Source organism: Ambystoma mexicanum, chromosome 10 (assembly GCF_040938575.1).
Source record: "Ambystoma mexicanum isolate Mex_15411 chromosome 10, UKY_AmexF1_1, whole genome shotgun sequence".
Taxonomy (NCBI): Eukaryota; Metazoa; Chordata; class Amphibia; order Caudata; family Ambystomatidae; genus Ambystoma; species Ambystoma mexicanum.
Genome location: NC_090932.1, coordinates 1,225,013,292 through 1,225,027,516, shown reverse-complemented (window position 1 = coordinate 1,225,027,516; position 14,225 = coordinate 1,225,013,292). Strand labels below are relative to the sequence as shown.

General features: G+C 42.8%; 1 protein-coding gene across 1 annotated transcript in view; it reads right to left on the bottom strand.

Annotated features, from left to right (window-relative positions):
- SCARF2 (scavenger receptor class F member 2) overlaps nt 1-14,225 on the bottom strand; it is a 594,459-nt gene that overhangs the window by 34,574 nt on the left and 545,660 nt on the right. Inside the window, exon 10 of the mRNA XM_069619200.1 lies at nt 10,883-11,035. Within this exon, the coding sequence (XP_069475301.1) occupies nt 10,883-11,035 (153 nt within the window). The remainder of the gene's footprint in view (nt 1-10,882; nt 11,036-14,225) is intronic.

Here is a 14,225-nt window from a genome sequence, read left to right as displayed (position 1 = left end):
CACATCCCCAAATTACCAAATCGACCTAATGCCTGCATTCAAACATTTTAAGTGAATTTAGAAATTGACCCCAGCATTTTCATTATAATAAAAAACAGGGATTGCTTCCTAAAGTCACAAAGAGTATTTATCATACATTGTACCTGCTAGATCATAATATTTAATTTCTTTCAAAGTTTTGACTTTTTGCTTTTGCTTAGAATATTGATGTAGAGGAAACACTTGAAAAAAAGAAAAGCTACACTATCCCTAGACCTCTCACCTTCGCATATCCCTTTCACTTACCCTGCCAAATTCCTCCCCAGAATCAAACCTATCTTACTTCCCAACCACATATCATTTTAAGGCCTTTTTTCATAAAAATGAACTCAGTCTTTTGTTTTCACTAATTGATATTTTCTACCTGTCAGGTTTTCAAAAATGAAAATCTTCTGCTCTAGCTCTGGTAGATACTTTACACATTTATGGATGATAGGGACACCCTACAATTTGCAAAATTTAAGACAAAAAACTTACCAGATTTTTGCTAAACCAGCCGAGGATTTCCTTCTCCACTTTGTGCCAATTTTAAAAATAAATGGGTGCAAATGCATCCAGCAGTTTGGGCTGTGCACTTGAGCAAATATGTACACATTGGGCCTCATTACAAGAGTGGCGGAATGGGTTAACGGTTGCAGCAAAAGGATGCAGACCCGTTAACACCATTCTGCCACATTACGAGGTCCCCTCGCGAGACCCCCTCCGAACTTGGAATGGCCCGGTAATTCCCCATTCTGGAAAACCGGACCTGGACCCGATTTTGGCAGCAGCCATGCCGCCAATAGCGGCATGGCTACCGCCAAAATCGTAATGAGGCCCATTTTCTCTTTATGAATATCAATGGAAAATACACATTTTGGTACCCTTTATATCTTTTGAACTGTAACAGGGATTTGCGCCAAATTTTCCATTTTGGTGGGATTCAGGCCAAACATTTAATTTAGAAAAAGCCATGCTGAATTGTCCCCTGTGCCAAATGTTATTAGACATAGGATTTTCACATTTCTAATTGATGATAGGTTTCTCCTTAATAATAGGGTGGCTATATATGTCACTAAGGTCAAGGTTACAGAGGAAAATAAGAAAAATAAATATCAGTTAATTTTGTAAATTCTCCAAAACGGACAGAAAGAAACTCATCTGACCTCATCCAAACATACATGCCAAATTTGGTGAACATTCATTTAAGGACATTGGGCCTTATATGTATAGCTCTGGGTTTTTAACTACCTAACCAGGTGCGTCAGCGCATGTGGCCGGTTTGCACTGGTTAATGTCTGGGATGTGTTTAGACGTTGGATGCTTTGCTGCTCTTTCAGGGCACAGGTGCTGGGTACAGTTCATTACCCTTTTTGTTTTTATTCTGTTATTTACTTTGCGAGTGATTTCCCCCCTGATCCCACCCCTTCCTGCTCCTTCTCTTTTGGAAAGGGGTTGCATGCATAGAACTGAAATCCTAGCGCATTTTCTTGTGATGGATTTTGGTACTGCTTGTAAACCTGTTGGTAACAATCCCTGCATTCCATTGGTTTCAATACAGCAATCCCAGAAGAATTGAAGGTGTTTACTGATTCCTCGCACTTATTATGTAACAAGAATGATGTGCAACAGTCTGCAGAGAGAGATGTCATGTTTTCTTTGCTATGTGTCTCCCACATTGCTTTAGCACAATCGGCAGACGCACTCATGCCCTCTCATTACATATTAGAACCCAATGTGAGTCCCAATCTGCTTCATCAAGCTTATAAGAGTTGCATGGATCTCACCTGTTTCACTGATGTTGTGACATCTACTGTGAGTCCTTTAATGAGCGTAGCCATAGAGGAGAAGAGGGTGCCTCTTCTTTGCATACTCCTTTACCCTTGAATAATATCTTGGGTGTGCTTGATCATCAAACCATTTGGCAACCTCCAAGTCACCTGCTCTTTCTCAGATGAATTGTTTTATCCAGAATGTATTGAAAGAGGATAATGTGGAGTCTGAAGTAGGGAATCCTGATATTAATAGAAGCAGTCACTGTCTAAAAATCTATCTGCTGAATACACGGTCATTAGTCCAACATGCGACCGAAATAGCAGACCTCCTAGTACAGGCAAATACAAATATTTATGCCCTTTCCGAAACATGGCTTCATGATATTGCTGCTCATGTGGCAGCTCTTGCCACACCAGATGGGTATAATATTCTCTGGGGTGATTGGTCCTCGACCAGAGGTGGGGGAGTGGCTCTTACATAAAAGGATTCTTTGAAAATTCACATGTCGAGGACTGTGATTTTGGATAACTGTGAATCCTTATTTGTTAAACTTGTCTGGACCATTATACTTCTGTTGGTATCCTTATCCTCTATAATCTGCCACATAAAATTCCTGAGTTTGAAGAGCAATTGGTAGCTCTTCTTAATGATGTTATGAAACCTGGTCACATGCTTTGATTTTCGGTGATTTTATTATGTGGTCTAATAATGATTTTGATCCAGATGTGACTTATCTCTGTAGCACTCTCGAAACAATAGGTTGTCATCAAATTTCTAGAGCTGCTACACATGTTGGTGAACATTTACTAGACTGGGTTCTATCTTATAACATCATCATCAATTCAATGCAGATACACCCTTGTTTCTGGTCTGATCACTGGTTAATTTCCTTCAATATAGTACTCCCAAAAGCTATATCTCATGTGGACTCTTACCACAGAAAAATAAAAAGGGATTGGAATTTTAAAGAACTCTTGCCAGGGGCTATTACCCCGTTGGTCTCCTTGAGTCTTGCTAAAATATCTCCTACCTTTAATTTAAACAACCTTGTAGCTCAATTTCAATCATTGTCTCACGAGGCAATCGGTACTATTGCCCCTCTATGATCTATAATAATAAAAGGTGAAACCAGAAAGAACATCTGCTTTAATAGTGAAATAATTGAATCAAGGAAAGAGAAAAGAGTTTGCGAAAGGGCATGAATGCAGATTCCTTACTTCGGTATTAGAATGCTGAAAGGAACCATAAGCAAACTATTTTTGCAGCCACACAGCAATATTTTAATAACAGAATTTTAAAGGCTAAGGGCCTCATCACGAGTTGGGCGATATCGCTGGGGGAGTTACTGCCGGGGCTGCACAGTAAGTCCCCATTCCTCATGGGGCCCAATGGGGCCCAATGGGTAATTCTCGGTGCTACTACTTATTAGCGCGGCGGTAATAGCGCTGAAAAACAGCAAAATCGCAGTGGATTTGCCCCCACCTCAGAGCTGGGGGTAAATCTTGCTGAACCCGTGATTTGGCAGACTCTTAAATGCAGCTTTAATAGCATTACCACTGCATTTAAAAGTTACCGCCAAACTCGTGATAAGGCCCTAAATCTAGTTCCAAGGAATTATTTACAATTCTAAAAGAACTAGAAGGGATGGGAAGCAGCAGTCTGATATTGACATCACCAGTGCTTGGTGTCAAGGCATTCAGCATGAATTTATTGATAAAATAGCGAAACATCAACAAACTATCTCTGTTCGGCAATCCTTCCTTCAGTCTTCTACTCATAATGCCACGGTTTTCATTTCATCAGGCTTCGGAGAGCGAAGTTCATTTAATAGCTAATAACATGAAACTGTCACCATGTGTGGGTGATGTTTGTCCAGAAAATGTCTTTAAGAATTATCTGGGTCTTATTCTTCCAGTCTTTACCAAGATTGTCAATGCCTCTTTTTCTGAATCAAATGTTCCACTTCCTCCTAAGGAATCTTGGATCACCCCTCTTCTAAAGAAAGATAGTCTAGACCCCTCAATGGCATGCATCTTTAGGCCTGTCACAAATGTTCCTTTATTAATGAACATACAGGACAGAATTGTCTTTCTACAGTTTCAGGAATTCATAGAGACACATAACATTATGGGTTTCCATCAGTCTGGGTTTAGATCCAAAAATGGGACGGAAACAGCTCAGCTTGACCTTAAATCGAACATGGTCAGTATTATTGATAAAGGCCATGCTGCACTGTAACGGCTGTTAGACTTGGCTGCAGCATTTGATTCAGTTGACCATGCCCTATTGGTGGAAATAGTGGCCAGCATGGATTGCTGCTGCCATAATGATACAGCCTGGATTAAATCATTGTTAGGGCCCCAAACAGTAAGAGTGGCCGTAGGTGAGTTTCAAGCTAGTCCTGTTGAACTCAAATGTGGAGCTCCTCCGGGGTCTTGTTTATCTCCAATTCACTTTATTATGTATACTAGACCCCTATTTGTTATTTTGGATAGTGCTGGTGCTGTCTATGCTAACTACACTGATGACACCCACATTGTACTGTAATTGAATGGAGACTATGATCAGGAATCTGCGGCTATTAATAAGATATTTGTATGGCAAATAATTTGTTAGCACTAAATGACATTAAAACAGAGCCTAAATTGCGGAAAATGGATTCACAGTTTATTATAGTTGATTGTCCAATTGCTGTCTCGCCTTATGTAAAAACACTTGATGTTTATTTTGATTCAAAGCTATCGTTTAGCAAACATGTCAATCAGCTCCGCTCGTCTTGTGCCTATATGTCCTGTCTAGTGATACAAATTCGACCATACGTGTCTGAGGTAATAGAGAGCATTTGGCATCTGCGCTTATTAACTCTCGGCTAGATTATTGTAATATCCTACAGAACGGCACTTGTAAGTACAACCTGAATAAATTATGTAAAGCTCAGAATGGGGTTGTTCGGGCTATGTGTGGGCATGCCCGGCAGGAGCATGTTACGGTGACCAGACAGTCTTTACACTGGCTACCCATAAAACACAGGATCTCACATTAAGTGCCCATGATAATCCAGAAAGCTCTGTCCGGTGCTGCTCCAAAATACCTTGTGGATCAGTTCAAATCTAAACCATACAATTGTATCTTGCGATCTGATAAAAGCAAGGTGCTCTTTCAGCCCTGTTTCAAACTGGAGAAGTTTGGTGTTCTAAGCTTTGATGTTGAGGCACCAAGTACATTGAACAATCTCCCACCAGATTTAAGGGATATTCCTTGCTCCACTCGCTTTCATAAAAGAAATTAAAACATTTCTCTTTGATAAAGGCATTGATTAGCTTCCTTTCTGATTTGTTTCTGTTTGCTTTTTGTCTTTGTGTGTACCCTGCGGCCTGTGGGTTTGTGGCTCCATATGTTATGTTATGTTATGTTAGCGGTACTTGTATAGCACACCGTCACCAACGGAATTGGTCCACAGGTGCTCTGGCGGATCTGTAAACAAGAAGGGTGGGGTTAGGGTTAGTCGGGAGGAGGGGAGAAGGAGAGTAGGAGAAGTGGTGTGCTGTTGGCAGCTTCAGTTCGGTATACACCGAGTGCTGGGCTTTTGTGCTAGTATCGGATCGGATGAAGGCCTCGAGTGCTGTGGGTGAAGTTTATGTGTTGTTGCTGCAGTGTTGTAAAGTGTGTGCGGATTGCTGGGAGAGAGATGGTTGTGTGGTTTGTGTGGGTTTAAGTATGCAGAAGATTGAGGGTTTGGTTAGTGGGGTCTGTATCCTGGTTCAGGTACTTATGATTCTGTTAGAGTTGTATACCTGTGGGTTCGGATGTCGCTGGTTCTTCGTGGGCCGACTCGATTAGGTGGTGTTGCGCTGATCCAGCTGTATCCTATTGAGTATAGTTTGGATACAAAACTAAACTAAACTAAACTCATTGCAAGTTTGTTGTTATCTAGCGGTAAATCTGCCAGAATACCTTGAAATGGAATTACTGTTACTGCCACTTCATCCTGTGGATTTACCACCAGATTACAAGTGATGCTTGGCAATTTAAATCCCCACTTTTCAGAATCCATGGACTCTGTAGGGATTCTGGTGAAATTACCACAGATTACCACATATTTATTGTCAGTAAGGCAGCAGATTTACCTCCAGCATTTTGCTGGAGGAAAATCCTCCACCTCACTTCCAAACTTGTAGTACGGTGGTGTGGTAAAATGACAGTAATGGAATTATTGCCACGTTACCGGCCCTTTGTTCCACACCACCGTACTTGTAATGAGGCCATTGTCATGTAGGAACACAATCAGACAGCCTCATTATGAGTTTGACAGTGTTGTAGAAAAGTGGCAGCAATTCTGTTACCATCACCTCTATTGGTGGTAATGGGATTATCACAATTTTTACTGCACTGCTGAATTCTGAGCTTAGAGACAAAGTGGAGGATTCACCTCCAGAAACAAACCCTGGGGTAAATCCTCCCCTTTACCTCCAAATATCAGTGAAGTTACCAGAGAGGAATGACCGCCTATGTTCATCTGCAATAAAACCCCATGGAGTCCTATGGACCGGCGACTGCCCTTGGGTGGTAGCGGTGTGTGGTATAAATCAACATTACATAATATAACTCAAAGATTAAGATTTAGTTACACCGTCTTGCCACCACTCATATTCCCATGGTAAATCCATGAGACCTGTTGGGTGTCCTGACCCACGTTTGGACTATTATGCTGAAACATTTGGTGCTGGGGGCTTAGGAAATCCAAGATGGCGGAAAAGCCCACATTTGCGCCAGAATCCAGGAGAACCGTGCAGTTTTGCGCACACAAAAATGGTCCCCTGACCTGCCACCCACCAGTGCAAAGAAAGATGGTTCTGTTCAAAACCCATTTTTATTAATGTCGAAAATTGCTAAGATCATGGGCCCAAAACCACCAAACAAAAATCCATCTATGGTTGAGTGTTTTACTTTCCTCTACTACAAATCCACATCAATGCCATGTCAAGCAAGGATCATATAATATCAAGTAAAATCCTTTCTTTTTGAAATGTATTAATTCAAGACAGCTTTCAAAAATAGGTGCAGTACCAGCATTGGACACTGACCGGCGCTGGCGCTCTATAAATCCTGACAGGAGAGCTGTCTTGCAGAACTGGGCAGTGAACAGAAGGGGGTCTTATGTAATTAAAAGTTCAAAAGACTGGCCTTTCCTGAGAACGCTTAACACCCCAGAGACCCACACCAGGAGGCAGGACATCACATGGCCCTGTTGATTGAGAGGGAGGGGACTTCCCTGCAGCCTGCTAGAACCAACACAATAGACCCTTGCAATTGAATGGGATATGCTAATTTTGGGTGTGGACTGTAAACAGAGCTCTGCCTCGAAGGAGAGACATGTGATCCCTGACTCCTCCAGTTCCTAGGGGCGGGCCAGAAAGGACTGTGGATTCATATTGCAGCAAATATATGTTTAAGTTAAATGCTTCTAAAATCTTGTTTTAAGCTCACAGAAATGTACAATTTGAGGATCCTGAAAATGAAAAATGCTCTAACGATTTGAGCCAAAATTTCACTTTGTACGGTGTTCTGGGACCGAACCCCGCTATTTATTAATATTGCAGACACTGTGTTTAGGATAGAGACATAGTAATTTCCAGTAATATACTCAGGGAAGGGGTGCAGGTCTGTGTAAATTTTGAGGAAAAAGCAATATGGCGAAAGTCACTAAAAAGCACAAAATGTTGCCATTTGTGAACCCAGGCTCTGAGGGGGATCAGAGTTGGATGAGAGTGTATCTTAAATTAATCTGTGAAATGTGTATGTAATTTCAACGACGTGTGTATCTGGGAAACCTGTTAGTTATGGAAAATTCATTTTCTAAGTAAAAGCAAAGGGGCGTTTCTTCAAAAGACTGTAAGACTCTGACTCACTCTGGCACACTATCCCTTCTCAAATCAGGTCACGGAGAATCCTTGACCTATCAAATCATGAGAGGGTTGGGCATGCAGAATGAGCCGACCCACCCACTTTCAAAACACATAAAAAGAGACTGCTTGGACAGGCAAGACATTCATTTCCATTTTGTTGCAGAGCATTTTGCCGGACCACACAACATCTAGAAGGAACATCCAGAACTTAGACTCCAAATAGACTACAGAACTTAAAGCAAAGGCCTATCCTACAAGCTGAGAACTCTTCTCAGCAGGCCTTCAGAATCCAGCAATCCAACCAAACTATTCTACAGCCGGGCGAGCTGTTGGATTCTTTGCCAAGAACTTTTGCCAGAACCGGTAGCAGACCCAGAAAGCAGTGCTGTATCCAGAATCCACTTGATCCAGACCAGCAGAACCACAGACCAGACCGCTGTGAAGGGCCGCTAGCAGACCCAGACCAGATCGCTGTGAGCAGAACCAGTACCAGAGAGAGCGAACTTGACCAGACCCTGACGGCCTATTTCAAATTCATAGTGTGAGTACTCAGCCAGAACTGTGCAAAACCAATCTCCTAGCTTAAAATAATCTGATTCAAAACATTTGAACCTGTCCAGAACTGCATCATTGGAATCGTGTGTTCATTCTCCGATTATAAACCTGTAAAATTGTAATTTTGCCATTTTGAATCATTATTTCATTTCTGAAAAACTACCTTCATAAAATCGTCCATATCTTTGGAATCATAGGTGCTAGGAACATGGTTTAACTTTCATCTTAAAGCTAAGATTCTAAGCTTTCCAACAAGCCTAATACTTGACTTCCTTATAGTTCCGCTGTAATCGCGATCGACGCACTCGGAAAAAGGAATTGACAGTTTGCTTCATTTCAACCACGTGCAAAAATATCTGTCTTTTGCTTCCATTACTGAATCCTGTTTTCAATCTGATAACCATTGCTGAATCATTGGTCGGGCTGACCTGAACTGATTTAAAGTATCTCTCACTCACCCTGAACCTCTAGAGGGAATTAAAAGCATTTTCAGCATAGTTTTCACTTCATTGCCACCACATTTAAAAGGATCTTGCCTGCTTTAAAATCATATCTGTTTTCCTCTAAGCTCGCTGGGGGGAACTGGAAATTTGTATTGCATTTTGTATTCCTGAGAATTGTGTGCTCCCTTCCATCTCCCTATCTTGCATAGGGGGGAGGGAATTGTCAAAGAAAAAGTGATCATATTATCTTTAGTTGAAATCATATCAAATTTATTTCTGTGCTGCATTTTTCCCTCATTGCTTTTCCTTGAAACCATAAAAGTATTTTCTGCTACCTTATCCTTCCTATACTAACTCTTCATTGATTGTAAAGAAGTGTGCTAGTGTCAGATTATCTATTGTCGATCAACATTATATTAATATGCCTAAGTGTGATATCAAATATTAATTTATTATAAAAGTGTGATATATATATATATATTGTTTAATTTTTCCAATAAATCTTTTCAATTGCAAAACAAACCTACTTCTTGGCTCAGTTAGGTCAGGGGGATTCAAGGAGGGGCGTTATATAAGGGTTTATCGTCCAGAGTATAACTTGTCATAGAAATATATAAATAAGGGCTTCCCTTGAGCAATCCCAGACAAGGCACTGACTTAGTGGGAGTGCTTGATTGGAGTCACTTGACAGACCCAGTGGAGAAACTGTAACCATTTTTGGCCATAGTGAGGCAAGTGTACCACAGAATAACTGCTCACCTGCACATACACACAGACATTAACAACCCATATATCCGGGAACATTCCAATTCCAGTGGAATGGTACAAAACTGGCACCTGGATATACCTGATAATAGATCCCGGATAAGGACACCAGAAGTGCAAAAACGAACACACAAGCCTACAATCTGGACAACTCCGATCATACCAACCGATATGAAAAACCATTTGGATACCTGTGGGCATCACCGTCGATACAGAGAGCGCATGCGGAGAAGACACATAGGGGGTCATTCCGAGTATGGTGGTAGCCATGGAGCAATTAGCTCCATGGCTGCCTCCCATAACGGTACCGCCTCCGGTCTTGTCCAAGGGGGACTTACAGGTCCATTCCGACCCTGGAGGGACCGGTAAGTCCCCATTGAACAAACCATTCCCCATTCCCATTTGAGCCCCCAAAGGGCTCAATGGGAATGGGGAGCGCGCAAATAACGGGCTTGTGAATGGCAAGCCTGTTATTTGCACCCTGATCCCTTAGCGGGACCTGTAAGGGACGTGTGGTCCGACCACACATCCCTTACGGTTCCCGCTAAGGGACCTCGGAATTGGGCGGTAGGGGATTACCGGCAACGGTCTCCTTACCGGTGTCCGGTATCCCTTACCGCCCAACTCGAATGAGGCCCATAGGCAAAACACAACTGGATGAATTCAGCACGTCTGTGCTGAACATTTTGGGTCTGATTCATGGAATACTTTGCACGGTCAAGTACTTCTCATTGTTATAAAGTGATTTTGCACTGCCAACAAGTACTCTGATTCATGGAACAGTACAAAGTGTCTTTGCACGCGAAAAAGACACTTTGCACTGTTCCATGGATCAGGGTGGAGCAGTGCAAAGTATATTATTGCCGTGCAAAGTGACTTTTCATGGTAAAAAACACTTTGCAGTGTTCCATGGGTCAGCGTGTTTGTTGGCAGTGCATAGTCACTTTGCACCAATGAAAAGTACTTTGCACCGTGCAAAATATTCCATGAATCAGGCCCTTTGTGTTTATAGCCTCGTAAGTGCCTTCTTAATTGCAATGGTCCAAGTGAACCTTTATTGACTTTGACTGCTCCCCATCAATACATTGATTCCGGAATGGCATGTTTCTTACAATGTCCCATTTGCTAATAAAGGCAGAGGGCCCGAGTCTTAGGCTGTTGCCACTGGGAGGGATCCATCTTCTGCCATGTCATACAACAGGAGCAACTTTCCAGCGGGCAGCGAGTTTCTTCACTAGACTGCGGAATGCCATCTGTACGCAGCGTGTTTCTAAAAGTGGCGCTTGGCACAAGGACAAGACTTATGAATCATAATGGGCTGGATTCGGAGGGGGGAAGGAAATGGCCTGCTTGGGCATGCTGGGAAAGCAGCTGGCCGCTTGACATGGCCCAAAGTAAACTCCTTAGGTTGTGACTCACCCTCATGCGGCACACAGTACACTGGGCCATCATCTGTGGTATCGAAGGATGAGAAGGAGCCCCGGGAAGACCAAGAAGGGGAGGGCTGCTCCACGACAGAAGGGGGCTCAATGTAGCTGCAGTTGAATGTGTTTTCCATATCGTGATGAGCCACTGGAAGGGAAGAAACCAAAAAAGACAATAAGGAGCTGAATGGCAGTCGATTGATTGAATCATGCGCACAGGCGAGTACGGATTGCAGCATACACAATCAATGTATAACCTTTCATTTTGTGCAGGATGTCAGATTGTTGGTCTTCGCTCACACCTGTGTGTTGCCTGTCTTCCTTGCAATCAGGTGACCTTTGTTTTGTACAACTAGTGAAGCCAACAGCAAAACAAGCGATCCGTATGGGGGCACCTTAGCATGCCACACTCCCAGAAACCATAACTGGTATGCCGCAAACAGGCTCAACACGTTGTTTCTAACATATCACAAAGTTATGGCAGTTACTAATCTGGTGCAGGCCCAAATTCATGCCACTTCTTAACCACAGCAGCCAAATGGCTTCGGCTGGACACATCCACCCACAAACTAGTACGACCCAGTCGCGTTTTCACGCACTCCACGTCGGATGTGTGTGCAAATAATGCACATATAATGAACCTTCATGAACACCCATATGGATTTTCCTGCTAAGTGAGTTGACAAGCTCAACCCTTGCCACTGGCAGGTAGTTTGGCATACGACCAGCAGTGAACAAGAGCAGGGCCATTGTTGTCCCATCGCAACGACTTTTGATATGGACAGATGGCTGGTAGATCAAGAAATCAATTGAAAGAAGTGAAAACATTCCCCAGTAATTTGACTTACTCTGCCTGGCTGAGGAGAAACAGAGACCATCAGCGATACTTGGAACTGCATAAATATCACTGAGAAGGCACAAAGTTACCCTTTTATAGATCTTGTTTCATAAACCGCCTGTGGTCTCTCATGGGAGGAAACCAGCTGAATGGTGTTCCAGTCCAAACACAAGATTGTGACCTAACTCATAATACAGCTGCTATGTTCTGCTGTACAGTAAAAAAATAAAACATTTCCAAAAATGTATTTTGCTCTTTTGTTGTTTGAAAATGATGCTCATGTAGTAGATAATAGTGATCAATTAGGATGATGGATAGGACCTTATCAGGAACCTTACAAATGTGGTAAGTGTCACAATACCAGCTGTTACATTTTCAATTACGATTGACTGTTGACTGTATTGTCTTGGTTTTTGATGGCTGACTTCCCTTTTCATATATCGGAGACATAAGTGGGAGTAAATAAGATCATGTTGGGGCCACCATGTAGAAACATTGCATCAGTGAATGTGCAATTAGCAAAATTGTGCTAGTGCCAAAACATTATTTCAGTGCATCTTTGTACTAGGGCAAAGGATTGGTACGAGGGCAAATATTACTCTGGAGCCAAAATGCATTGAACGATAAAGCTTTTTCACAAAGGCAATGCTGCGCCCTTTCGCTAATTGCACTTGCACTAGTACAAAGTTCATGTAACACCACCAAGGACAGGATTATGATAGGTCTGTAGCTAGCCCATTGCAAGGCACAAACCACTCTCAAGTAACAACGGGTGTGCAAAGCAATCCTTAACGTGGCGTCACTTAAATTGAAACGCCTGCCGGATAAAATGCATTGCAATACGCTTGTCCAAACACAACAACCTGTGCATGGGTTCCCAGTGTAAGTGGCTTGAGATTAAGATGCATTTGCATACGAGAGGGAATTTATAATGTGCATGCAGTCAGTGCCTTACAATTTGTTGGGCGAAAATCTATAGTGGTACATCGCACCTTTTACAATCAGGGCGCCGAATACATACAGGAACATTTTTCCTGTTATGTGCTATCCCGGTCTCTGCGCTCTCAGTCGGCTCTACTGATCTCTGTTCCTCGAGTTAGACTGTCCCATATTGGCGGTGCGCTTTTTCTGTGATGGCCGCAAAAACCTGCAACAGTCTTCGTTCTACTTCTCCGTGCCAGTGATAATCACCTGGCCTTCTGCCGCACTCTAAAGACCCATCTGTTCTAGACCTCTCTGCTGCTGTACCTTCTGCCCTTTTCAGCGCCAAGATACCTCCGGGTGAACGTGTGCTTTAGAAATGCATTTAACATAACACATGAACTTCACTCATAAAGCTATAGGGATTATCAGCATGTGAAATAATTATAAATTGCTAATGGACCGTTCTAAAGGCCGTGCTTTTTAATTTTTTCTGGCCACAAACATGTTAAATCAGGGACACCATGTATTTAGGAGTAGGGGGAAGAAAGTGCTTATTAAGCAAATTGCCAGTTCATACATATCGTATGTAAATAGGGACACCCAGTGTGGGTACAGAGGTGAAACCTACGTCGCTGTATCCGTTTCTGGGGAACATTTCTGATACGTGGTCGGGGAGAACGCCTATCTTTTGGCTGTACTGTGAAGGCGCTCTGAGCTTCATATACTTGGTATTGTCTCTTCTTCTCCATCAAATGTTGGTTCTCACAGCGCTGAATGTTTTCTCACTCTTGATTCTTTCAGGGTAGACAACCTCCGGCTACTGAGGACCCATTGTCTCCAACTGGACTCTGACTGGCTTTGTTTCTTTGGCCTTTAACCACCTCAAAAGAAGCAAGCGCCTGCCAACTAAAATGTGCAGTCAAAAGCTTATAACAACGTTAAACCCAAGAGTTAAACAAAAGGAGTCATTATCTGGAGCAGGCCAGGAATAGTGCTGGAGCTTTCGCCAGGCCTCTGTACTCCGCGCCAGCTACTGCGGAAGGCGCCACAGTGTTCTCAATGTGAACCCTCTGAACTGCACCCTGAAGCCGTAGGGATCCTGCCATCGGCCCCCTGGTCCCACCTGCCAAAGCTGTGATCCAGAATATTCTCTCTCACCCCACTTTTAATGCATTCCCCACACTTAATCTTTTTTTGTGTAAGGGGTCGAGACTTCAGTTTGTATGTCTTTGCGGTTCTTTTGATATGGTTATTGATAACTAATTTGCAACTCCAACTGGAGGATTTCTAAAACTTGTTGTTTGCGGTTGTGACTTTACACTCATCAAGGAAAGTTGACCGCATGTCCACATTCACAAGCGAAGCAGACATTTAGGACAGAGAGTGCGCGCAGACATTTGAAGGAATTTGCGTTTGCTAAGGGCAGGCAGTCGCTGCAGCGGGTTGAACAGAAGGTATAATGTCACTGTCAAGGAAACTCAACAGAGAATCCACTTGCATTCCTATCGGCCGATCGCACTCCGAGAAGAACAAGGGTTCGCTTTTTAAGCATTAGTGTCCCAGGGAACAATAACAG